The sequence below is a fragment of the Ascaphus truei genome, chromosome 2 (genome assembly GCF_040206685.1).
Source record: "Ascaphus truei isolate aAscTru1 chromosome 2, aAscTru1.hap1, whole genome shotgun sequence".
Lineage (NCBI taxonomy): Eukaryota > Metazoa > Chordata > Amphibia > Anura > Ascaphidae > Ascaphus > Ascaphus truei.
In genome coordinates, this window is record NC_134484.1 from 10516308 (window position 1) to 10542406 (window position 26099).

General features: G+C 54.2%; 1 protein-coding gene across 1 annotated transcript in view; it reads left to right on the forward strand.

Moving 5' to 3' along the window:
- LOC142475570 (ubiquitin carboxyl-terminal hydrolase CYLD-like) overlaps positions 1-24689 on the forward strand; it is a 107989-nt gene extending 83300 nt beyond the window's left edge. The window contains exons 8-15 of the mRNA XM_075581372.1: positions 12385-12495; positions 13061-13152; positions 13584-13650; positions 15510-15642; positions 16713-16821; positions 19069-19187; positions 20292-20511; positions 22403-24689. Coding sequence (XP_075437487.1) covers positions 12385-12495; positions 13061-13152; positions 13584-13650; positions 15510-15642; positions 16713-16821; positions 19069-19187; positions 20292-20511; positions 22403-22587 — 1036 coding nt within the window. The 3' untranslated portion in view covers positions 22588-24689. The remainder of the gene's footprint in view (positions 1-12384; positions 12496-13060; positions 13153-13583; positions 13651-15509; positions 15643-16712; positions 16822-19068; positions 19188-20291; positions 20512-22402) is intronic.
- The last annotated feature ends 1410 nt before the right edge of the window (positions 24690-26099 follow it).

Consider the following 26099-nt stretch of genomic DNA (forward strand, 5'->3'; position numbering starts at 1 on the left):
TGTGTGTGTGTGTGGGGAGGAGAGTGTGAGGGCTGTGTGTGGGGAGGAGAGTGTGAGGGCTGTGTGTGTGTGGGGAGGAGAGTGTGAGGGCTGTGTGTGTGGGGCGGAGCGTGTGAGGGCTGTGTGTGGGGGGAGGAGAGTGTGAGGGCTGTGTGTGTGGGGCGGAGCGTGTGAGGGCTGTGTGTGTGTGGGGAGGAGAGTGTGAGGGCTGTGTGTGTGGGGAGGAGAGTGTGAGGGCTGTGTGTGGGGAGGAGAGTGTGAGGGCTGTGTGTGTGTGGGGAGGAGAGTGTGAGGGCTCTGTGTGTGTGGGGAGGAGAGTGTGAGGGCTGTGTGTGTGTGGGGAGGAGAGTGAGGGCTTTGTGTGTGTGGGGGGGGGGGGGGCTGGTGGGGGAGGAGAGTGAGGGCTGTGTGGGGAGGAGAGTGTGAGGGCTGTGTGTGTGGGGAGGAGAGTGTGAGGGCTTTGAGTGTGTGTGGGGAGGAGAGTGTGAGGGCTGTGTGTGGGGAGGAGAGTTTGTGTGTGGGGAGGAGAGTGATGACTGTGTGTGGGGAGGAGAGTGTGATGACTGTGTGTGGGGAGGAGAGTGAGGGCTGTGTGTGTGGGGAGGAGAGTGTGAGGGCTGTGTGTGGGGAGGAGAGTGTGAGGGCTGTGTGTGTAGGGAGGAGAGAGGACTTTGTGTGTCGGGAGGTGAGTGGGGGCTGTGTGTGGCTGTGTGTGTGTGTGTGTGTGTGTGTGTGAGGAGAGTGTGAGGGCTTTGTGTGTGGGGAGGAGAGTGTGAGGGCTGTGTGTGTGGGGAGGGCGTTTGTGGGCTGTGGGGAGGAGAGTGAGAGCTGTGTGTGTGGGGAGGAGAGTGTGTTGGCTGTGTGTGTGGGGAGGAGAGGGTGAGTGCTTTGTGTGTGAGGGCTGTGTGGGGAGGAGAGTGAGGGCTAAGTGTGTGTGGGGAGGAGAGTGAGGGCTTTGTGTGTGTGGGGGGGGAGGAGAGTGAGGGCTGTGTGGGGAGGAGAGTGAGGGCTGTGTGTGTGGGGAGGAGAGTGTGAGGGCTTTGTGTGTGTATTGGGAGGAGAGTGTGAGGGCTGTGTGTGGGGAGGAGAGTTTGTGTGTGGGGAGGAGAGTGTGATGACTGTGTGTGGGGAGGAGAGTGTGAGGGCTGTGTGTGTGGGGAGGAGAGTGTGAGGGCTGAGTGTGTGTGGGGAGGAGAGTGTGAGGGCTGTGTGTGTGGGGAGGAGAGTGAGGGCTGTGTGTGTAGGGAGGAGAGAGGACTTTGTGTGTCGGGAGGTGAGTGGGGGCTGTGTGTGTGTGTGTGTGGGAGGAGAGTGTGAGGGCTTTGTGTGTGGGGAGGGAGAGTGTGAGGGCTGTGTGTGTGGGGAGGGCGTTTGTGGGCTGTGTGGGGAGGAGAGTGAGAGCTGTGTGTGTGGGGAGGAGAGTGTGTTGGCTGTGTGTGTGGGGAGGAGAGGGTGAGTGCTTTGTGTGTGAGGGCTGTGTGTGGGGAGGAGAGTGAGAGCTGTGTGTGTGGGGAGGAGAGTGTGTTGGCTGTGTGTGTGGGGAGGAGAGGGTGAGTGCTTTGTGTGTGTGGGCTGTGTGTGGGGAGGAGAGTGTGAGGGCTTTGTGTGTGGGGAGGAGTGTGAGGGCTGAGTGTGTGTGGGGAGGAGAGTGTGAGGGCTGAGTGGAGACAAGGTAGGAGAACATAGTTCAGTAATAGTGCTCTAAGGACCTTAGATGTTAGACATGTAATAATGAATTGGTTTCTTGATTGAAGAACGGTAATAGGCTGGGTTAAGGTGTATAAGTGAGTAAATGAGGTATATATGGGTGAGCGTATATGTATGAGACCTGGATAAATGTCCTGGTGAGTGTGGGTGAATGGAGATATATGAGCCCCACCCCTTCACTGCCAATGTGGACTAGATCTGACAAACGACTGTGAACACCAATAAAATACCTCAAAGTACCATATCAAAGTACAGACTCACGTGACCATGCCCATAGTGCCTTCCAAGATGCGTGCTTCTGCAGGTTGAGTAAAGGTCAGGTAGCCACGAATGCAGGGATGCAGCGCACAGCAAAGGAACAGGATTCCACGGGACAGCAGCGGTATGGTAAAAAAAGATCCTTTATTATAACATCATGCTGCAGACAGGAATGGGTGCACCATGATGTTATAATAAAGGATCTTTTTTACCATACCGCTGCTGTCCCGTGGAATCCTGTTCTTTTGCTGTGCGCTGCATCCCTGCATTCGTGGCTACCTGTGTGGGGAGGAGAGTGTGAGGGCTGTGTGTGTGGGGCGGAGAGTGTGAGGGCTGTGTGTGGGGAGGAGAGTGTGAGGGCTGTGTGTGTGTGGGGAGGAGAGTGTGAGGGCTGTGTGTGTGTGGGGAGGAGAGTGTGAGGGCTGTGTGTGTGTGGGGAGGAGAGTGTGAGGGCTGTGTGTGTGGGGCGGAGCGTGTGAGGGCTGTGTGTGGGGGGAGGAGAGTGTGAGGGCTGTGTGTGGGGAGGAGAGTGTGAGGGCTGTGTGTGGGGGGAGGAGAGTGTGAGGGCTGTGTGTGTGGGGAGGAGAGTGAGGGCTGTGTGTGTGAGGGCTGTGTTTGTGGGGAGGAGAGTGAGGGCTGAGTGTGTGGGGAGGAGAGTGTGAGGGCTGTGTGTGTGGGGCGGAGAGTGTGAGGGCTTTGTGTGTGGGGAGGAGAATGTGAGGGCTGTGTGTGTGGGGAGGAGAGTGAGGGCTGTGTGTGTGAGGGCTGTGTTTGTGGGGAGGAGAGCGTGAGGGCTTTGTGTGTGTGTGGGGAGGAGAGTGAGGGCTATGTGTGTGTGGGGAGGAGAGTGTGAGGGCTATGTGTGTGTGGGGAGGAGAGTGTGAGGGCTGTGTGTGTGGGGAGGAGCGTGTGAGGGCTGTGTGTGTGGGGAGGAGAGTGAGGGCAGTGTGTGTGTGGGGAGGAGAGTGTGAGGGCTGAGTGTGTGTGGGGAGGAGAGTGTGAGGGCTAAGTGTGTGTGGGGAGGAGAGTGTGAGGTTTGTGTGGGGAGGAGAGTGAGGGCTTTGTGTGTGGGGAGGAGAGTGTGAGGGCTGTGTGTGTGGGGAGGAGAATGTGAGGGCTGTGTGTGTGGTGAGGGCTGTGTGTGGGGAGGAGAGTGTGAGGGCTGAGTGTGTGTGGGGAGGAGAGTGTGAGGGCTAAGTGTGTGTGGGGAGGAGAGTGTGAGGGCTGTGTGTGTGTGGGGAGGAGAGGGGGAGGAGAGTGTGAGGGCTGTGTGTGTGTGGGGAGGAGAGTGTGAGGGCTGTGTGTGTGTGGGGAGGAAAGTGTGAGGGCTGTGTGTGTGTGGGGAGGAGAGTGTGAGGGCTGTGTGTGTGGGGCGGAGCGTGTGAGGGCTGTGTGTGGGGGGAGGAGAGTGTGAGGGCTGTGTGTGGGGAGGAGAGTGTGAGGGCTGTGTGTGGGGGGAGGAGAGTGTGAGGGCTGTGTGTGGGGAGGAGAGTGAGGGCTGTGTGTGTGGGGAGGAGAGTGTGAGGGCTGTGTGTGTGTGTGGGGAGGAGAGTGTGAGGGCTGTGTGTGTGTGGGGAGGAGAGTGTGAGGGCTGTGTGTGGGGGGAGGAGAGTGTGAGGGCTGTGTGTGTGTGGGGAGGAGAGTGTGAGGGCTGTGTGTGTGGGGCGGAGCGTGTGAGGGCTGTGTGTGGGGGGAGGAGAGTGTGAGGGCTGTGTGTGTGGGGCGGAGCGTGTGAGGGCTGTGTGTGTGTGGGGAGGAGAGTGTGAGGGCTGTGTGTGTGTGGGGCGGAGAGTGTGAGGGCTTTGTGTATGTGGGGAGGAGAGTGTGAGGGCTGTGTGTGGGGGGAGGAGAGTGTGAGGGCTGTGTGTGTGTGTGGGGAGGAGAGTGTGAGGGCTGTGTGTGTGTGTGGGGAGGAGAGTGTGAGGGCTGTGTGTGGGGAGGAGAGTGTGAGGGCTGTGTGTGTGTGGGGAGGAGAGTGTGAGGGCTGTGTGTGTGGGGCGGAGCGTGTGAGGGCTGTGTGTGGGGGGAGGAGAGTGTGAGGGCTGTGTGTGTGGGGCGGAGCGTGTGAGGGCTGTGTGTGTGTGGGGAGGAGAGTGTGAGGGCTGTGTGTGTGGGGAGGAGAGTGTGAGGGCTGTGTGTGGGGAGGAGAGTGTGAGGGCTGTGTGTGTGTGGGGAGGAGAGTGTGAGGGCTCTGTGTGTGTGGGGAGGAGAGTGTGAGGGCTGTGTGTGTGGGGCGGAGCGTGTGAGGGCTATGTGTGGGGGGAGGAGAGTGTGAGGGCTGTGTGTGTGTGGGGAGGAGAGTGTGAGGGCTGTGTGTGTGTGGGGAGGAGAGTGTGAGGGCTGTGTGTGTGGGGAGGAGAGTGTGAGGGCTGTGTGTGTGTGGGAAGGAGAGTGAGGGCTTTGTGTGGGGAGGAGAGTGAGGGCTTTGTGTGTGGGGAGGAGAGTGTGAGGGCTGTGTGTGTGGGAAGGAGAGTGTGAGGGCTGTGTGTGTGTGGGGAGGAGAGTGAGAGGGCTGTGTGTGTGTGGGGAGGAGAGTGTGAGGGCTGTGTGTGTGGGGAGGAGAGTGTGAGGGCTGTGTGTGTGTGGGAAGGAGAGTGTGAGGGCTTTGTGTGGGGAGGAGAGTGTGAGGGCTTTGTGTGTGGGGAGGAGAGTGTGAGGGCTGTGTGTGTGGGGAGGAGAGTGTGAGGGCTGTGTGTGTGTGGGAAGGAGAGTGTGAGGGCTTTGTGTGTGGGGAGGAGAGTGTGAGGGCTTTGTGTGTGTGTGTGTGTGTGTGTGTGTGTGTGTGTGTGTGTGTGTGTGTGTGTGTGTGTGTGTGTGTGTGTGTGTGTGTGTGTGTGTGTGTGTGTGTGTGTGTGTGTGTAGGGGGTGGGGGGGGAGGAGAGTGTGAGGGCTGTGTGGGGAGGAGAGTGTGAGGGCTCTGTGTGTGGGGAGGAGAGTGTGAGGGCTTTGTGTGTGTGTGGGGGGTGGGGGAGGAGAGTGTGAGGGCTGTGTGTGGGGAGGAGAGTGTGAGGGCTGTGTGTGTGGGGAGGAGAGTGTGAGGGCTGTGTTTGTATGGAGGAGAGTGAGGGCTTTGTGTGTCGGGAGGAGAGTGGGGGCTGTGTGTGTGTGTGGGAGGAGAGTGTGAGGGCTGTGTGTGGGGAGGAGAGTTTGTGGGCTTTGTGTGTGGGGAGGAGAGTGTGAGGGCTGTGTGTGTGGGGAGGAGAGTGTGAGGGCTGTGTGTGTATGGAGGAGAGTGTGAGGGCTGTGTGTGTGGGGAGGAGAGTGTGAGGGCTGAGTGTGTGTGGGGAGGAGAGTGTGAGGGCTGTGTGTGTGGGGAGGAGAGTGAGGGCTGTGTGTGTAGGGAGGAGAGAGGACTTTGTGTGTCGGGAGGTGAGTGGGGGCTGTGTGTGTGTGTGTGTGGGAGGAGAGTGTGAGGGCTTTGTGTGTGGGGAGGGAGAGTGTGAGGGCTGTGTGTGTGGGGAGGGCGTTTGTGGGCTGTGTGGGGAGGAGAGTGAGAGCTGTGTGTGTGGGGAGGAGAGTGTGTTGGCTGTGTGTGTGGGGAGGAGAGGGTGAGTGCTTTGTGTGTGAGGGCTGTGTGTGGGGAGGAGAGTGAGAGCTGTGTGTGTGGGGAGGAGAGTGTGTTGGCTGTGTGTGTGGGGAGGAGAGGGTGAGTGCTTTGTGTGTGTGGGCTGTGTGTGGGGAGGAGAGTGTGAGGGCTTTGTGTGTGGGGAGGAGTGTGAGGGCTGAGTGTGTGTGGGGAGGAGAGTGTGAGGGCTGAGTGGAGACAAGGTAGGAGAACATAGTTCAGTAATAGTGCTCTAAGGACCTTAGATGTTAGACATGTAATAATGAATTGGTTTCTTGATTGAAGAACGGTAATAGGCTGGGTTAAGGTGTATAAGTGAGTAAATGAGGTATATATGGGTGAGCGTATATGTATGAGACCTGGATAAATGTCCTGGTGAGTGTGGGTGAATGGAGATATATGAGCCCCACCCCTTCACTGCCAATGTGGACTAGATCTGACAAACGACTGTGAACACCAATAAAATACCTCAAAGTACCATATCAAAGTACAGACTCACGTGACCATGCCCATAGTGCCTTCCAAGATGCGTGCTTCTGCAGGTTGAGTAAAGGTCAGGTAGCCACGAATGCAGGGATGCAGCGCACAGCAAAGGAACAGGATTCCACGGGACAGCAGCGGTATGGTAAAAAAAGATCCTTTATTATAACATCATGCTGCAGACAGGAATGGGTGCACCATGATGTTATAATAAAGGATCTTTTTTACCATACCGCTGCTGTCCCGTGGAATCCTGTTCTTTTGCTGTGCGCTGCATCCCTGCATTCGTGGCTACCTGTGTGGGGAGGAGAGTGTGAGGGCTGTGTGTGTGGGGCGGAGAGTGTGAGGGCTGTGTGTGGGGAGGAGAGTGTGAGGGCTGTGTGTGTGTGGGGAGGAGAGTGTGAGGGCTGTGTGTGTGTGGGGAGGAGAGTGTGAGGGCTGTGTGTGTGTGGGGAGGAGAGTGTGAGGGCTGTGTGTGTGGGGCGGAGCGTGTGAGGGCTGTGTGTGGGGGGAGGAGAGTGTGAGGGCTGTGTGTGGGGAGGAGAGTGTGAGGGCTGTGTGTGGGGGGAGGAGAGTGTGAGGGCTGTGTGTGTGGGGAGGAAAGTGAGGGCTGTGTGTGTGAGGGCTGTGTTTGTGGGGAGGAGAGTGAGGGCTGAGTGTGTGGGGAGGAGAGTGTGAGGGCTGTGTGTGTGGGGCGGAGAGTGTGAGGGCTTTGTGTGTGGGGAGGAGAATGTGAGGGCTGTGTGTGTGGGGAGGAGAGTGAGGGCTGTGTGTGTGAGGGCTGTGTTTGTGGGGAGGAGAGCGTGAGGGCTTTGTGTGTGTGTGGGGAGGAGAGTGAGGGCTATGTGTGTGTGGGGAGGAGAGTGTGAGGGCTATGTGTGTGTGGGGAGGAGAGTGTGAGGGCTGTGTGTGTGGGGAGGAGCGTGTGAGGGCTGTGTGTGTGGGGAGGAGAGTGAGGGCAGTGTGTGTGTGGGGAGGAGAGTGTGAGGGCTGAGTGTGTGTGGGGAGGAGAGTGTGAGGGCTGAGTGTGTGTGGGGAGGAGAGTGTGAGGTTTGTGTGGGGAGGAGAGTGTGAGGGCTTTGTGTGTGGGGAGGAGAGTGTGAGGGCTGTGTGTGTGGGGAGGAGAATGTGAGGGCTGTGTGTGTGGTGAGGGCTGTGTGTGGGGAGGAGAGTGTGAGGGCTGAGTGTGTGTGGGGAGGAGAGTGTGAGGGCTAAGTGTGTGTGGGGAGGAGAGTGTGAGGGCTGTGTGTGTGTGGGGAGGAGAGGGGGAGGAGAGTGTGAGGGCTGTGTGTGTGTGGGGAGGAGAGTGTGAGGGCTGTGTGTGTGTGGGGAGGAGAGTGTGAGGGCTGTGTGTGTGTGGGGAGGAGAGTGTGAGGGCTGTGTGTGTGGGGCGGAGCGTGTGAGGGCTGTGTGTGGGGGGAGGAGAGTGTGAGGGCTGTGTGTGGGGAGGAGAGTGTGAGGGCTGTGTGTGGGGGGAGGAGAGTGTGAGGGCTGTGTGTGGGGAGGAGAGTGAGGGCTGTGTGTGTGGGGAGGAGAGTGTGAGGGCTGTGTGTGTGTGTGGGGAGGAGAGTGTGAGGGCTGTGTGTGTGTGGGGAGGAGAGTGTGAGGGCTGTGTGTGGGGGGAGGAGAGTGTGAGGGCTGTGTGTGTGTGGGGAGGAGAGTGTGAGGGCTGTGTGTGTGGGGCGGAGCGTGTGAGGGCTGTGTGTGGGGGGAGGAGAGTGTGAGGGCTGTGTGTGTGGGGCGGAGCGTGTGAGGGCTGTGTGTGTGTGGGGAGGAGAGTGTGAGGGCTGTGTGTGTGTGGGGCGGAGAGTGTGAGGGCTTTGTGTATGTGGGGAGGAGAGTGTGAGGGCTGTGTGTGGGGGGAGGAGAGTGTGAGGGCTGTGTGTGTGTGTGGGGAGGAGAGTGTGAGGGCTGTGTGTGTGTGTGGGGAGGAGAGTGTGAGGGCTGTGTGTGGGGAGGAGAGTGTGAGGGCTGTGTGTGTGTGGGGAGGAGAGTGTGAGGGCTGTGTGTGTGGGGCGGAGCGTGTGAGGGCTGTGTGTGGGGGGAGGAGAGTGTGAGGGCTGTGTGTGTGGGGCGGAGCGTGTGAGGGCTGTGTGTGTGTGGGGAGGAGAGTGTGAGGGCTGTGTGTGTGGGGAGGAGAGTGTGAGGGCTGTGTGTGGGGAGGAGAGTGTGAGGGCTGTGTGTGTGTGGGGAGGAGAGTGTGAGGGCTCTGTGTGTGTGGGGAGGAGAGTGTGAGGGCTGTGTGTGTGGGGCGGAGCGTGTGAGGGCTATGTGTGGGGGGAGGAGAGTGTGAGGGCTGTGTGTGTGTGGGGAGGAGAGTGTGAGGGCTGTGTGTGTGTGGGGAGGAGAGTGTGAGGGCTGTGTGTGTGGGGAGGAGAGTGTGAGGGCTGTGTGTGTGTGGGAAGGAGAGTGAGGGCTTTGTGTGGGGAGGAGAGTGAGGGCTTTGTGTGTGGGGAGGAGAGTGTGAGGGCTGTGTGTGTGGGAAGGAGAGTGTGAGGGCTGTGTGTGTGTGGGGAGGAGAGTGAGAGGGCTGTGTGTGTGTGGGGAGGAGAGTGTGAGGGCTGTGTGTGTGGGGAGGAGAGTGTGAGGGCTGTGTGTGTGTGGGAAGGAGAGTGTGAGGGCTTTGTGTGGGGAGGAGAGTGTGAGGGCTTTGTGTGTGGGGAGGAGAGTGTGAGGGCTGTGTGTGTGGGGAGGAGAGTGTGAGGGCTGTGTGTGTGTGGGAAGGAGAGTGTGAGGGCTTTGTGTGTGGGGAGGAGAGTGTGAGGGCTTTGTGTGTGTGTGTGTGTGTGTGTGTGTGTGTGTGTGTGTGTGTGTGTGTGTGTGTGTGTGTGTGTGTGTGTGTGTGTGTGTAGGGGGTGGGGGGGGAGGAGAGTGTGAGGGCTGTGTGGGGAGGAGAGTGTGAGGGCTCTGTGTGTGGGGAGGAGAGTGTGAGGGCTTTGTGTGTGTGTGGGGGGTGGGGGAGGAGAGTGTGAGGGCTGTGTGTGGGGAGGAGAGTGTGAGGGCTGTGTGTGTGGGGAGGAGAGTGTGAGGGCTGTGTTTGTATGGAGGAGAGTGAGGGCTTTGTGTGTCGGGAGGAGAGTGGGGGCTGTGTGTGTGTGTGGGAGGAGAGTGTGAGGGCTGTGTGTGGGGAGGAGAGTTTGTGGGCTTTGTGTGTGGGGAGGAGAGTGTGAGGGCTGTGTGTGTGGGGAGGAGAGTGTGAGGGCTGTGTGTGTATGGAGGAGAGTGTGAGGGCTGTGTGTGTGGGGAGGAGAGTGTGAGGGCTGTGTGTGTGGGGAGGAGAGTGTGAGGGCTGTGTGTGTATGGAGGAGAGTGAGGGCTTTGTGTGTCGGGAGGAGAGTGGGGGCTGTGTGTGTGTTTGGGAGGAGAGTGTGAGGGCTGTGTGTGTGGGGAGGAGAGTGTGAGGGCTGTGTGTGTGGGGAGGAGAGTGTGAGGGCTGTGTGTGTATGGAGGAGAGTGTGAGGGCTGTGTGTGTGGGGAGGAGAGTGTGAGGGCTGTGTGTGTATGGAGGAGAGTGAGGGCTTTGTGTGTCGGGAGGAGAGTGGGGGCTGTGTGTGTGTGTGTGGGAGGAGAGTGTGAGGGCTGTGTGTGGGGAGGAGAGTTTGTGGGCTTTGTGTGTGGGGAGGAGAGTGTGAGGGCTGTGTGTGTGGGGAGGAGAGTGAGGGCTTTGTGTGTCGGGAGGAGAGTGGGGGCTGTGTGTGTGTGTGGGAGGAGAGTGTGAGGGCTGTGTGTGTGTGGGGAGGAGAGTGTGAGGGCTGTGTGTGTGGGGAGGAGCGTGTGAGGGCTGTGTGTGTGGGGAGGAGAGTGAGGGCAGTGTGTGTGTGGGGAGGAGAGTGTGAGGGCTGAGTGTGTGTGGGGAGGAGAGTGTGAGGGCTGAGTGTGTGTGGGGAGGAGAGTGTGAGGTTTGTGTGGGGAGGAGAGTGTGAGGGCTTTGTGTGTGGGGAGGAGAGTGTGAGGGCTGTGTGTGTGGGGAATAGAATGTGAGGGCTGTGTGTGTGGTGAGGGCTGTGTGTGGGGAGGAGAGTGTGAGGGCTGAGTGTGTGTGGGGAGGAGAGTGTGAGGGCTAAGTGTGTGTGGGGAGGAGAGTGTGAGGGCTGTGTGTGTGTGGGGAGGAGAGTGTGAGGGCTGTGTGTGGGGAGGAGAGTGTGAGGGCTGTGTGTGTGTGGGAAGGAGAGTGTGAGGGCTTTGTGTGTGTGGGGAGGAGAGTGAGGGCTTTGTGTGTGTGGGGGGGGGGAGGGCTGTGTGGGGAGGAGAGTGTGAGGGCTGTGTGTGTGGGGAGGAGAGTGTGAGGGCTGTGTGTGTATGGAGGAGAGTGAGGGCTTTGTGTGTCGGGAGGAGAGTGGGGGCTGTGTGTGTGTGTGGGAGGAGAGTGTGAGGGCTGTGTGTGGGGAGGAGAGTTTGTGGGCTTTGTGTGTGGGGAGGAGAGTGTGAGGGCTGTGTGTGTGGGGAGGAGAGTGTGAGGGCTGTGTGTGTATGGAGGAGAGTGTGAGGGCTGTGTGTGTGGGGAGGAGAGTGTGAGGGCTGTGTGTGTGGGGAGGAGAGTGTGAGGGCTGTGTGTGTATGGAGGAGAGTGAGGGCTTTGTGTGTCGGGAGGAGAGTGGGGGCTGTGTGTGTGTGTGGGAGGAGAGTGTGAGGGCTGTGTGTGTGGGGAGGAGAGTGTGAGGGCTGTGTGTGTGGGGAGGAGAGTGTGAGGGCTGTGTGTGTATGGAGGAGAGTGTGAGGGCTGTGTGTGTGGGGAGGAGAGTGTGAGGGCTGTGTGTGTATGGAGGAGAGTGAGGGCTTTGTGTGTCGGGAGGAGAGTGGGGGCTGTGTGTGTGTGTGTGGGAGGAGAGTGTGAGGGCTGTGTGTGGGGAGGAGAGTTTGTGGGCTTTGTGTGTGGGGAGGAGAGTGTGAGGGCTGTGTGTGTGGGGAGGAGAGTGAGGGCTTTGTGTGTCGGGAGGAGAGTGGGGGCTGTGTGTGTGTGTGGGAGGAGAGTGTGAGGGCTGTGTGTGTGGGGAGGAGAGTTTGTGGGCTTTGTGTGTGGGGAGGAGAGTGTGAGGGCTGTGTGTGGGGGGAGGAGAGTGAGGGCTTTGTGTGTCGGGAGGAGAGTGGGGGCTGTGTGTGTGTGTGGGAGGAGAGTGTGAGGGCTTTGTGTGATACATTTTATGTACAGATGCAGCGGCCATTATTCCAACCAATCACGGAGCCGTTTTCGTCTACATGTATACTGTACAGCGTACATGTTCTTCCCCATAGACCTGTGCAGACAGGTGCTGTTATGTACTGTACATGTTCTTCCCCATAGACCTGTGCAGACGGGTGCTGTTATATACAGTACATGTTCTTCCCCATAGACCTGTGCAGACGGGTGCTGTTATATACATGTTCTTCCCCATAGACCTGTGCAGACGGGTGCTGTTATATACATGTTCTTCCCCATAGACCTGTGCAGACGGGTGCTATTATATACATGTTCTTCCCCATAGACCTGTGCAGACGGGTGCTGTTATATACATGTTCTTCCCCATAGACCTGTGCAGACGGGTGCTGTTATATACATGTTCTTCCCCATAGACCTGTGCAGACGGGTGCTGTTATATACATGTTCTTCCCCATAGACCTGTGCAGACGGGTGCTGTTATATACATGTTCTTCCCCATAGACCTGTGCAGACAGGTGCTGTCATATACAGTACATGTTCTTCCCCATAGACCTGTGCAGACAGGTGCTGTTACATACAGTACATGTTCTTCTCCATAGACCTGTGCAGACGGGTGCTGTTATATACTGTACATGTTCTTCTCCATAGACCTGTGCAGACGGGTGCTGTTATATTCATGTTCTTCCCCATAGACCTGTGCAGACTGGTGCTGTCATTTACAGTACATGTTCTTCTCCATAGACCTGTGCAGACGGGTGCTGTTATGTACATGTTCTTCTCCATAGACCTGTGCAGACGGGTGCTGTTATGTACATGTTCTTCTCCATAGACCTGTGCAGACGGGTGCTGTTATATTCATGTTCTTCCCCATAGACCTGTGCAGACTGGTGCTGTCATATACAGTACATGTTCTTCTCCATAGACCTGTGCAGACGGGTGCTGTTATGTACATGTTCTTCTCCATAGACCTGTGCAGACGGGTGCTGTTATGTACATGTTCTTCTCCATAGACCTGTGCAGACGGGTGCTGTTATGTACATGTTCTTCTCCATAGACCTGTGCAGACGGGTGCTGTTATGTACATGTTCTTCTCCATAGACCTGTGCAGACGGGTGCTGTTATATTCATGTTCTTCCCCATAGACCTGTGCAGACTGGGGTTGTCCCGGGTAAAGCAGGAAGCTGGGGAGGTTTTACCGACAGTAACAAACTCCTTCTCCCCCTGTCTCTCCTCGCAGTCTCTTCTCCTGCAGTTCTGTGCTGGACTCTTTGCTCTTCAAGCCGTCTGCTCTTCCTGAAGGAAATACCCAGAGGATCCTGCGGGAGGAGATTGTTAACCCTTTGCGCAGGTGAGGACGGGCTTAGCCAATGCTGGGGGAGGTACAGGCTGTAAGAAAAAACAACATAGCAGCCTGCCAATTCCCGGCCAAGTATGGTGACTTACCACCTCCCAGCAATTTCAGTGATGCTCGTGCCAGGATGCCTCCAAATGCAAGTCCCCCAATGTTGCCAGCATTGACAGGCATGCATTTAACCCTGTGTGCTGGTCCTCTAATGGACCCGGTCTGCCATCGGGAACGGAAGGGGAATCCCTTTTCTGTTTGCGATCTTTGCCCGCTGAGCGCACAGGGGCCGAAATCTCCCCAGGAAAGGAGCAGAACGACAGAAGGCCTCCTCTTCCATCCTCTTCCACCAGCGTCTTCTGTTTGTGTTAAAAAATCGTGATTTTCTTCACCTCTGGCTTTTGGCGTTACCGGTGTAAACGTTAGCCTGCTCTGGTAGTGGGGAGAGCTCCGTTTGAAGAGAGACGATCTTATCACACGGGTGATCTGAAGCGGGGAGGTGGGTATGCTTTTTTTAAAGCCGGAAACGGGCGAAGACGCCTGGTGTGACCTTGTTCCCTTTTACCGGCAGGAAGGGTTTCGTCTCGGCGAGCAGTGTGATGACGCTCAGACATCAGCTGATGCAGGAGAGCCGGTGTCCCAGCTTTACCACCTCTGAGAAAGGTAAATGTAATGTACATCTACATGTTGCTGGAGAGCGGTGAAACGGTCGCAGGAGGAAGCAAAAGTCCGCGGCCGAGTCAGAGTTTGCAAACGATGCGCCGGGCATTAAATTAATATGCGTCGCCGTTTCCTTTAATCTATTTGTAACCCCCCCTGCCCGGCTTATAGGGAGAGTACATCGGTGTACAATATCTGGCTACTCGGCATAGGTTACCTTGATTCTGGGTGCCGGGTGCTGCATTTTCTTAGGCATTTATAAAGGGGGCTTCATCCTTATCTGCCGGCGCTCGCTCTGCCTTTTACTTAGAAATAAACCATATGAAAACACCAGCATGAATGTTGCCTTGTTTGCCACTGGGGACCTCTGCAGGGGGTTATGGGAAGGAGGTGTCACAGTACTGAGTGCTTTCTTCCTGCTCTTTCCCTTTCAGACCCAGAAGAGTTCCTCAATCTCATCATGCATCATATCCTGGGAATGGAGCCTCTCCTTAAGCTGAAGTGAGTATTGACGTTTATCCTTGAATAGAACATGTGATAAGGGGGCTCCTCACCCCTCCCCCTCCCCCCCTTACTCCCATTGATCCCCGGACTTGGATTCTCGGCCGTTCCCCGCTGCCCATTTGCCGCTCACACCTCTGGGTTCCTCTGACTGCTTTGAACTCGGATGTCCAGCAGACTTACTGGCACCAATGGGTAGCACTGGCAGTCTGTCTGAACATTGGCTCTGAAAGTCCCAGCTCATTACAGTATACACCAGTACATTACAATGTATTAATAACATATACTTGAATACATCCCTAAGGGAATATAATAGAAATATGTACTTTTATTTCTATCAGCCTTTATTCCCCACACACTCTCTTTTGGACTTAGCTTGGACTCTGAAAGTCCCCTCGCAACCTTATCTACACTTGGGGATACCCACAAACCCAATCCTGGTTCTGGGCTACCTGGCACTAACTGGGGTACCCTTATGTTACCTAGGGATTCCCTCAGCTACAGGGATACTTTTCATCCCTGTGCCTCATTTACCTTTCTGGGCTGTGCTGAAGCAGGGAACCCCAGCGATGAATCACGCACGCGTTTTCAAGGGGAGATATTGCCGGGACAATGTGCCTACATGTATCCAGGAATCAGGCATGATTCCCGGGAACATTTACAGGGGAACCGACATCTCCGGACCCCAACTAGCTAGCCACATTCTGACAACAATTCCTCCGCAAAACCCCCCTTGAAACTCATGCCCTAGCAATCCCTGCTCGCTGGCATGCCCGGAAAGGGAAAAACACACAAAATATCTTTTATTACAGGTGATGCATTGAAAGATACAATGTTACTGGGTCTAAGAGCTAACTCTCTTGAACCCTTATATATGAATCAGGGGTAACCAAACAGGCTTAAACCTTTATTTGAGCGCCTGTTACACCCTACCGTCACAGTCATAAAAAAGTAAAACATCTAAAAACTCTTTTTTGTTTAAAAATCCCATTTGGATATGAAAGGAAGACCCAAAATTGCTCATATTTAAAAATGCTAAAAGGAGCATTAAGGTGGTACATCCCGTTTCCATCTAAAAATAATATCATCAATGTACCTTTTCCAACATAGAATCTGTGTTAACAAGGGGTTATTATTCCAGATCTTCGGTATACACACAGTGACTCAAAAAAAGATTTGCGTATATTGGGGGAAACTTAGTGCCGCAAGTTTGTATCTAAAAATCTTCCTCAAATCTAAAAACAAATGATGGGTTAAAGCCCCCCAACAGGTCAGGCTTTCAGGATATCCTTGCTTCAGCACAGGTGGCATTGTCCCTGCTTCAGCACAGGTGGCTCAATCGGGCTGAGACGTTGAACGAGCCTCTGATTGAGCCACCTGTGCTGAAGCTGGGATATCCTGAAAACCTGGCCTGTTGGGAAGGGGGGGGGGGCTTGAGGAATGAAGTTTAGCCCCCCCTGGACTACATCATTGTTTTGTTTCTCTATGCGGTGGAGGCAATACAGAGGATACAGTATATAATTGGGGTACTGCTGAAAGGGCTAACCTGACGTGTTTGCAGGATTAAGAAGTTTTGACCACATCATTAAACTAGAAGAAAAAACCTATAGAAATGAATGAAATGATGTGCCACATTGGACGGGCATTGGGGCTTCTCTATGTACTGTTGTATATTTAAGGTCACTTTCCCAGAAGCGCTGCTGTTGGCACAATGACATATATAACTATATAATGCCGTGGCGCCCGGCTTGGAGCTGGCTAAGGTTGTGCATGTCTAATGGTAAATGTGTGGACTTGAACACCCGTTTATCCGGCCGGTGCTCAGAAGATGCCGTTGTTCTGCTGGCTCTGCGTTGCAGGTGTGCGGGTCAGACGGTGCAGGACTGTTACTGCTACCAGATCTTCATGGAGAAGCAGCAGGAAATGACCGTGCCCAACGTACAGCAGCTCCTGGACCACTCGTTCCACCATTCCAACCTGAAGCTGGCAGAGGTACGGGACACGGCTCCAGTCACAGTATAAGATCACAGATCGTCCCAATACCCAGCTACACTAATCATCTCGTTCTGTGTGGTTTGCAATGGATTGGTGTGTCCTCCTATGGTCATCTCACTGAGACGTCATTACGTTCTGTGTTGTGATCCCAAAATATATTTGCACATATTTACTAAGCGGTGCTTTGCCATGAAGACCCCTTATGGCCCTTTGAAGGGAATGGGCTGTAAGGCGGCTTCTGGCGCAGGAAGATTTCTAATAGCATAGCATCGCTTAGTAGATGTGTGACTACGCCGGCTGCTACGTCTGAATAGGCTTTGAATAAAGTGCAAGTCTTGTTGGGATGTGCGTTTGGACTTTCTGGGTCTTACGCTCTATATGTTGACCTGTGCTGGGAGGCTGATCCATTTATCGAGCTAGTGCAGTGTGTGAAAACCATTCATTCAGCTCGCCCTGCTACGCTCCTCTGTCCCCCAGTGCCTGCTGGGTAATAAAGGCTTTAATGTCCGGGAGTCACATGGTGGCACAATGAGTTCAGGGCGAGACTATCCCCTCCCCAATCACATGCCGGACTGAGAACGTCACGGCCCAGAATCCTTTCTGGGGGCTCTAATTTTTCTCCATCTTTGGGGCCCGATGCGATATTTTCGGTGTAGTGGAAAGGGTTTGGAGAACGGGAAAATAAATGTGCCCAGTGGCCACGCTTCATGCCCAAATACTGAGCAAGTCGTGGCTCAGCCACTGATCCTCTTACCGTTTGTGTGAACAAGCAATGCTTCATACTGCTGGGGTTTACTGCCCTGTCATCCATCCATTCGGGATTGGATTGCTACCGGTATAAAGCAGCTTTGTCACCGGATGAGAAATATAAACTCCAAGGAAAGATATTCTGATCGTGAGGAGCAGTCCTTTAAATCGCTTCACTGCCGATTTCCTTTTCAAATGCCGGCTGGGACATCAGCCATGGTGCCCCTGGCTTTATTGGAAGGGGCATTGGGTCGTTCTTTGATGCAACATAAAGACTAATGAAGGGTAAATAACTGCTTCCGTTTCTCCTCTGCCGGCAGGTCCCCTCCTGTTTCATTATACAGACGCCGCGCTTCGGGAAGGAGTATAAAATGTTCGGTAAAATCGTTCCCTCCCTGGAACTGGACATCACAGACCTGATGCACGATAGTGAGTGTCCTACACGTACTCACACCTGATGCACGATAGTGAGTGTCCTACACATACTCACACCTGATGCACGATAGTGAGTGTCCTACACGTACTCACACCTGATGCACGATAGTGAGTGTCCTACACGTACTCACACCTGATGCACGATAGTGAGTGTCCTACACGTACTCGCACCTGATGCACGATAGTGAGTGTCCTACACGTACTCACACCTGATGCACGATAGTGAGTGCCCTACACGTACTCACACCTGATGCACGATAGTGAGTGTCCTACACGTACTCACAGACCTGATGCACGATATTGAGTGCCCTGCACGTACTCACACCTGATGCAAGATAGTGAGTGCCCTACACGTACTCACACCTGATGCACGATAGTGAGTGTCCTACATGTACTCACAGACCTGATGCACGATATTGAGTGCCCTGCACGTACTCACACCTGATGCACGATAGTGAGTGTCCTACACATACTCACACCTGATACACGATAGTGAGTGCCCTACACGTACTCACACCTGATGCACGGTAGTGAGTGTCCTACACGTATTCACACCTGATGCACGATAGTGAGTGCCCTACACGTACTCACACCTGATGCACGATAGTTAGTGTCCTACACGTTCTTACAGACCTGATGCACGATATTGAGTGCCCTGCACGTACTCACACCTGATGCACGATAGTGAGTGTCTTACACGTACTCACACCTGATGCACGATAGTGAGTGTCCTACACGTACTCACACCTGATGCACGATAGTGAGTGTCCTGCACGTACTCACACCTGATGCACGATTGTGAGTGTCCTACACGTACACACACCTGATGCACGATAGTGAGTGTCCTACACGTACTCACACCTGATGCACGATAGTGAGTGTCCTACACGTACTCACACCTGATGCACGATAGTGAGTGTCCTACATGTGTTCACACATGTTACTTAACTCCAGCTGTTCGGGTCTGTATATCAGGTCAAAAGTGCTGCAGTTCTGGGGCAATGGGGCAATACAGATTGATCCGCTCCTCCTCTCCTCCTCCACCCACCCTCCTCTCCTCCTCCCCCACCCTCCTCTCCTCCTCCCCCCACCCTCCTCTCCTCCTCCCCCTCCTCTCCTCCACCTCCTCCCACACCTCCTCTCCTCCTCCCCCCACCCTCCTCTCCTCCTCCCCCCACCCTCCTCCTCCTCCTCCCCCCACCCTCCTCTCCTCCCCACCCACCCCTCTCCTCCTCCCCCACCCTCCTCTCCTCCTCCCGCCACCCTCCTCTCCTCCTCCTCCCCCCACCCTCCTCTCCTCCTCCTCCTCCCACCCTCCTCTCCTCCTCCCCCCACCCTCCTCTCCTCCTCCTCCCCCCAGGCTCCTCTCCTCCCCCCACCCTCCTCTCCTCCTCCTCCCTCCACCCTCCTCTCCTCCTCCCCCCTCCACCCTCCTCTCCTCCTCCCCCAACCATCTCCTCCTCCCCCCACCCTCCTCTCCTCCTCCTCCCCCCTCCTCTCCACCCTCCTCCACCCCACCCTCCTCTCTCCTCCTCCCCCCACCCTCCTCTCCTCCTCACCCCTCCCTCCCACTCCTCCTCTCCTCCCCACCCTCTCCCACCCTCCTCCTCCTCCTCCCCCCACCCTCCTCCTCCCCCCACCTCCTCTCCTCCTCTCTCCTCCTCCCCCACCCTCCTCTCTCCCCCACCTCCTCCCGCCCACCCTCCTCTCCTCCCCCCCACCCTCCTCTCCTCCCCCCCCACCCTCCTCTCCTCCTCCTCCCCCACCCTCCTCTCCTCCTCCCCCCATCCTCCTCTCCTCTCCCCACATCCTCTCCTCCTCCCCCCCACCCTCCTCTCCTCCTCCTCCCCCCCACCCTCCTCTCCTCCTCCTCCCTCCCACCCTCCTCCTCCTTCCCCCCACCCTCCTCCTCCCCCCCCTCTTTTTCCTCCTCCTCCCCCCCACCCTCCTCCTCCTCCCCCCCACGTCCTCTCCTCCCCCCCACCTCAACTCCTCCTCCTCCCCCCACTCTCCTCTCCTCCTCCTCCTCCCAGCCTCCTCTCCTCCTCCTCCCCCCAACTCCTCTCCCCCTCCCCCCTCCCCCTCCACGCCCCCAGTATTTAAGAATGCCGTAATCCATTCACTACGAGTTGGTATTGAGCAACAGATGCCTGAGGCACCTTGGGGGTTATACAGTTGCACCAGAGCCTGCTCCCTGGGGTTATACACCGTATGAGTGAGCGTTTCCTTGTCTCCTCACAGGCCCCAGAGAGTGCGTGATGTGTGCGAATGTTGCCACCCAGGAGTGCGCTGACTGCTTCAAAGACCAGCTTCTCTCCGACTCCCCGCTCAAGCAGTACTGTGACGTGTGCACTAAACAGGTACCTTGTGCCGGGGGCAGAACAGTGCAGGCAGCGTATAGCGCAGGCAGGTGTATAGCACAGTATGTCAGGACATCGGTATGTGTATATTTGTGAGTGTAAATGTGTAAATCTGTGTATATCATTGCGGATGTGTTGGTGTTTACCCCTTACACACAGTGCGTGGCAAGTCTCTCCCGCACTGAGAGAGTGTGTGTGTGTCAGGTGTGAGTGTGAAGCATGCAGGGACGCTGGAACTAGGGGTGCTGCAGGGACGCTGGAACTAGGGGTGCTGCAGGGACGCTGGAACTAGGGGTGCTGCAGGGACGCTGGAACTAGGGGTGCTGCAGGGACGCTGGAACTAGGGATGTGGGGTCCCGCAGGAGACTGGAGATAGGGGGTGTTGGTGTGCTGCAGGGGGTTGGAGTTATGGGTGCACAGGGGGATGGAAGTAGGGGTGCTGCAGGGAAGCTGGAACTAGGGGTGTGGGGGTGCTGCCGGGAACCTGGAATTAGGGGTCTGATGGTGCTGCAGGGGGGGTGGAACTAGGGGCGCGGAGGTGCGGCAGGGGGGCTGGAACCAGGGGTGCTGGGGTGCTGCAGTCCTCCTCTTCGGCAGGGTTTATATATTTTTACCTGATGTATGTTACTGATTGTGTATGTGCAGCACCCCCACTCACAGCATAGTCACTGCGCTCCCGACGGCATGGTATTACACTGCTGGGCAGTGCGTAGCTGGCGTTACATGCTGTGCTGTTGGTGCGCTCCGCGTGCAGTTTGCGCGCGTTCTACCACAGACAGAGGCATTCTGGGAAGCCACGCTTCTCCTTACGCTCTGGTTTCTGTAGCTGCAGTCTGATGCTACGGAGCGGTACTGAGGGTTAATGCTAGCTTAATTATAGACATATACGCATGATACCTTCTCCAGGAAGTATCCCGGGACTGCAGGGGGTCCCTGGAGCTGGAATGAACGCGGTTCAGCTCCGGGTATCCCCCCCGGCTTCGTATACCTGGGAGAGCCAGAGGGAAGTATCCTAGTCAGCCACGCGAGAACCCGAATCCCACGCGTGACCTGCTCTCCTCGCGCTCGCTCTCACTGTATCTCGCTCTCCCCCCCCCCCCCCAGGTGCACGCGCACTACAAGCGCAGGGGCCACAAGCTAACGTCCCTGCACCTCCCCGAGGGCTTCCAGCGAGCGGGAGGCTGGGGCCCCTCGCGGATTCCCCGGGAAACCCTGGAGCTGTTTGCCGTGCTGTGCATAGAGACCAGTCACTACGTGTCCTTCGTGAAGTACGGCCCGGAGAAGGGCAGCTGGATGTTTTTTGACAGCATGGCTGACCGACACGGTGAGGAGCGTGAGGGCGGGTGTGGGGGCGATCTGCAGGGAATCTCTGTGTGCGCATTCTCCCCGTTTTCATCCCTTCATTGCTAGAAGGGCTTGCAATGCATTTCAGGGGAGTTCAATGTGTAGAACCAGGGTAGGACTGAGACACTTATTAACAGTGGGAATACTCAGTGGACGTTGGCATCAGAGGGGCTCCCATAGTCCAGACTGGCTGAGTGACCCGGACTGACCGGGGAACCCGGAATGCTGAATCTGTGTGTGTGTGTGTGTGTATGTGTGTGTGTGTGTGCGCACACGGCCACAGTGAGTGTCAGGCTGCTCTGTGTCTAGCACTGTACAGTGTGTGAGTATGTATGCAAAAAACAATATATATATATATATATATATATATATAGCACAAAAAACAGCAGGCACTGCACTGGCAAGTCCATAAAGGTAGGTGCTTTTCCCATAAAGTAATTATAAGACATACGATACCGTTGTTGAGACGAAATCAGAGGCAGCACTCAGGTAAGTAGGCAGAAAAAGTTAATTGTATTTGAAAAAGACGCAAAAAGAAAACTGACGTTTCGGTTATATATATATATATATATACACACACACATGATATAAAAATACACATGCATGAGTTAAGCTCACTTTACTTTATTGTCCAATGGGACCCTACAATCTCGTGCCCCCTGTTGGCTCCTGTTTCACATTTCTATATTACTGTTTTCAGCAACAATTCCCTCAAACAATCCAATACCTTAGGGGAAAAAAAAAAATATATATATATATATATATACACCCACTGTAGGTGAGAAGGGAAACGGGTTTTCTCTTTATTAATTCTAATGATCCAGTACAGTATATACTTATCCCATACGCTCGAGAAGAGTTCAGCTCCAGTCAAGAGAATGAGACTGGAATCTTCTCCAGCACCAGGGCGCAGCTTCACAGCACACTGAGTGATGCCCCACAAGGTGTCTTAAGGGATACTGGGAACTCGGGAAGGCTCGGCTTTGATTCGCCGGACTCATGTGAGACGAGGGGTAGGTAGATTGTACATCCCTGCCGGCCCGGACAACTCCTTGAAGACTGGTCCTTCTCCTGCAGGGTCGTGGCGTCATGGCAATTTGTCCCCGTGTGACGTCTGGTCGCCATGACTACACGGCCCTGCAAGGGGGGGGGCGCTCCAGAGAAGGTAAGACGCCCCCTCTCACCCACACACCCACACACACACACACACACCCACACACACTCACCTTGAGGTGAGGAGCAGTCCTGTGCCAGTCTGGGGACTCTGCTGCTCAGGCGGACGTTAGATCCCGGTGGAGGAGGGAGAGTATTGCAGGCAGTCAGGGAGCTTGGGGGTCCGCCGCTTCTAGAGCCACAGCTCCGGCCCACCGGGGCAACCCTGATTGCCTGAGATCAGCCCATGTGTGAAACCCCATCTTCTTACATAAGAGGTTGTTCTACTTATCTACTACAACTCTATCAAACAGCCGGGTTTACGTGGCACAGTCCCAGTTTGCAAAAGTGACACGCCCACCAAGTGCTCATTTACATGTAGCTACCCAGAATCCTCTTCTGCAGCCTTAACCACTGTATGACTTTTGACATTGCAGTAAATGAAGCAGGTTTGGGAAAGCATAAAAAGACCAGGAATAATTGTAGGTTTTATTTTTAAAAAAATCCCAAAGATGATGTTTTTATCTTTAAAATTACCCTTTTTTTTTTTTAGAGCCATATACTCAATCTCCAAAATATTGCTGGCTCGGTTGAGCCTTCCAGAAATGGGCTTTGCCGTGTTGCCCCTCTGATAGTGTAGGTGTAACCTCATGCCACAAGCTTGAAGTGTTCCTCTCTCTCCGTGTGTTCCATCTCCACCCTCTTGTGCTTACAATCAGGTGATGAAGACGGATATAATATACCAACGGTCAACCTGTGCCCTGAGGTAGCCACATACCTGGCGTCTCCGGTGAAGGACTTGGCCGAACAGAACCCCCGGGAGATGAAAGGAGTGGCCAAGCGTCTCTTCTGCGATGCCTACATGTATATGTACCAGAACAAGAGGATGGGGCTGTACAAATGAGCTAACCAGTGGGCAACCACTCAAACAGGCGATAGAGTCCCAGCCTTGGCTATGTGGACCATTTGTATTGCCCTGTGTTTCATGTTGGGGAGAGTCAGATGTGGGGTGAGAGATGGAGGATGTGTCGGAGAAGATAACTGTTTGTTACTCCATGTGCACATCAATCTAATTAAATGGAGGTTGCACCAAATTTAAAAAAATGTGACCTTCTTGGGTTTAACAAAATGCACTTGTGCCCGATAGGAACAATGCAGAATTTAATCTAAAAATAAATATTATGGCAATATCATTTTTTTCATCTCGGGACTCTCGGCTTCTCTTGGAACGTCACAACCCAACTGCCCCTTCCTTCCGCTCTTCAACATCTGGTGTTTTAGACAGTGGGTGTGACAGTGGGCGTGAGGGGGCGGTCAGGTTAGGGCAGTTGCAGAATTAGCAGAAGCCAGAGTGGTTATTGATGAATCTCAGTAGTATGAGGGCCTCCAGACCCCTGACTCTTGAAGAAAAGACATGTTCCTATTCCCTTAACAAGGGATATTTTGTAAGCACGGTGGTTTTGGGGTGTGCCGAGTACCACTGCTTTTTTACATACAGTTCCTGATCTGTAGAAATGCTCTCTCCATTTCTGTTTATTTATCATAAATAAGAGACGACTCTTCCTAAAATAAAGTGTATTGCGCATGTGCTTAAAGTGCTAGCAATCCATGCTGCTCACTTTTTTATTAATTTAGATTTATAGATTATTTAGTGGTCCCCCAGAGTTGAGCCGTGGCCGTCTCAGCCCAGGGGGCTCCCCGGTCCCTGACTATTTAATTCTAAAATGTATTCGCCATCATTTTTGTTCGTCTGAGGAACAAAAAATGGCTGCTGGGGTTAGCGTCATACTGGCGGCCAATAGAAAGCTGTGAACAGTAGAAAGAGGAGGGGCCCGCGTCTCAGAACATTTAAGCAACTGAGAGACATACCTCCCTCTTGAGTGTTGAGTGGGCATACATGGAAGCGCATAAAGCATTGATAACCATAAAGACGTAAATTAATATATTAAGGGACTTCTGGATACATAACACACAGAACCCCAGTAAGCTCTTTTTGGGAACCACTGAGCCCCCACAAAAAATATATATATATAAGTGTCAAAAAGTCAGCCTTGTCGTGGCTCACAGGCTTACAACGCTTTGGCCAAAGGGTTAAACTAAATGTTCCTTTTTCAAGAGAATATATAAGTATTTTTGTCATATTGGATGTAGCATTGGGCTTCTCTGTCGCTTGTTGTATACTTACTGGATACATAACTGGGGAAACCAGTTAAAAAGCTTTCTATTTTGTTTACTATCTTTATATCTATATTATATATTTTATGTGAAGCAGGGATCCCCCTTCTTACCTCCTGGGGAGAGAGCAGCTCCGTAGTGCAGGAGAGACAGCAGCATTGCATCGGCCATGTTATGGTTGGCGTGGCCCTCCAGACACTGTAATATGTAATGCGGTGGCCATCTTGGGGTTGGCGCGACCGGAAGGAAGGGGCTGAGACGGGATTTCCTCCGCGGGACAGGGGTGACCTTCAGAGTATCCGGAGCCAGGGAAGAGGAAGGTAGTGTCCGGGGAGCCTGCCAAGCTCCCGGACTAGGCCCAAGCTTTCCCCCAGATAGGTTCCCCTCCACAGCGAAGTGTGCAGGGCTGGCCCTATGAGCCGGGAGCTCTTGTTAGTGAGGGAGCAGATCGGGGTGCAGAGGGAGGCTTCCCCCAGCGGCCTGAGTATCAGCCATCACCTGGACATAAGGTGTGAGGGGCTTGTTGTTGGAGACCCCGCAGTGTGGGACCTTGCTGCTGTTCTTGCCTTGCTAGGAAGTGTGGCCTGGCTGGACCTTAAGCCAGGATGGTATTGTGTACCAACGCAAGGGAGAGGTAGCGCTGCCCTCACACACACACTGGGAGGGGTCGCTTGCTGGACACTTTGTTACAGGTGCCGAGCACCCTAGGTACTATTGGGGCTAGCTACCCCGGGACTATATTAATGCAAATACTGTTATCCTTGTTGTATTTATGTATTGTGTTGTGTTATTGGAGGCCTTCTGTGGGACCACAGTAAAGGAGTTATATTATACTGGATTGCGTGTGTGTTATTGGGATATACAGTACCCTAAGGTATACGAGTTCCTATGAGGAGTCATCCTATTACCCAGGATCCTCATAGGTGGAGGCACTGCACCATATAGAGATATACATAACACACAGTCACCCCAGGCTCCCTATGAACAGAGGCCTTCTGTATAACAGGTAGCACCAGTACTGTAATTACCGTTGTTTCCCATAGGGATAGGTGAAAGGGTGATACAGTATATATATATTTATTATACTTTATGCATCCTAATTATGGTGACTATAGTGTCAGTACCGTTACTCTATGATTCAGGGTGTGATGCAGAAGGAATGTAACCAATCATGGACTAATTAACAGCAACTGGATTTCACATGAGCAGTGTGACGGTGAAGGGGTTAACCAGGCTTATAATAAAGGTCAAGCCCACTTGGTTAACCCTGTCCCGTGTGTTAGGGTCTTAGATTGTCAGTTCTGGGACCAAGATGTGCAAAAATGTATTACTGCAACTGTATACTGATTTTAAGACATTAAAGAATTATGTGATTTTTTTTGCCTTTCCGGGGGTGCTGGGATCGGGAGATTTCTAGGCTGTAAGTTTCAGGGTGGGTTTGGCGGAGAAAGTCTTTGCAGAATGTGTCTATGTAGCGGGGTACCGGAGTTATGGGATACCCCAACAGTTGAATCCGGAGATTGAGTGAATCTTTGGATACAGCTAAGCGCATTACTCCGCCAACCTCGGACCCTGGAAACGTTCTTACGACTCACCGCCAGGATCCCTGCTGCAGCATCTTCCAGACAAGGTAAATGGGTATGAAGGGGTTAAAATATATCTGCAGGTATACACGGAGTCCTTAGTATAGCAGAGGTACGCACATACATGCCCAGGTAACCTGAGCCTAGAGTAGGGGTTCAGGAAGGTGCTCGAGCTAAGGTTAGAAAGCTGAGCATGTTTGCAGTGCTTTAAAAGTTAAAAGTATTTTTCTTGTGTGCCAGGAATGAGGTTAGTGATTGTAGGGAATATACACTCACTCCATTCCTGACACCAGAATAAGAACTCATAACTTTTAGCACACAGAAGACAGGGCACCATATCTTTCATTAGGCGGGTATAGTTTAATGTGTTTAGATATTGAAAACCTCAGATAGGCTCAGAGATGCCTAGGTGTTAGGGCAGGAGGGGCACTGTCGTTATTCTGGAGTACCCATATCCTGGCCTGACACAAGGCAAGCTACCACCATTTGCCAAAATCCAGACTGTGGAGCCTGAGGAGAGGGTGGGCTCAGTATGCAAAGTGGCGGAGGGGCCAAGTTAACCATGCCCCCTTCCTACCTGAGAAAAGGTGCCCGCCCTGCTTTACAATACTGTCAAATCGGTGATTGACTGGCAGGAGAATTCCCACGGTCTGATAGG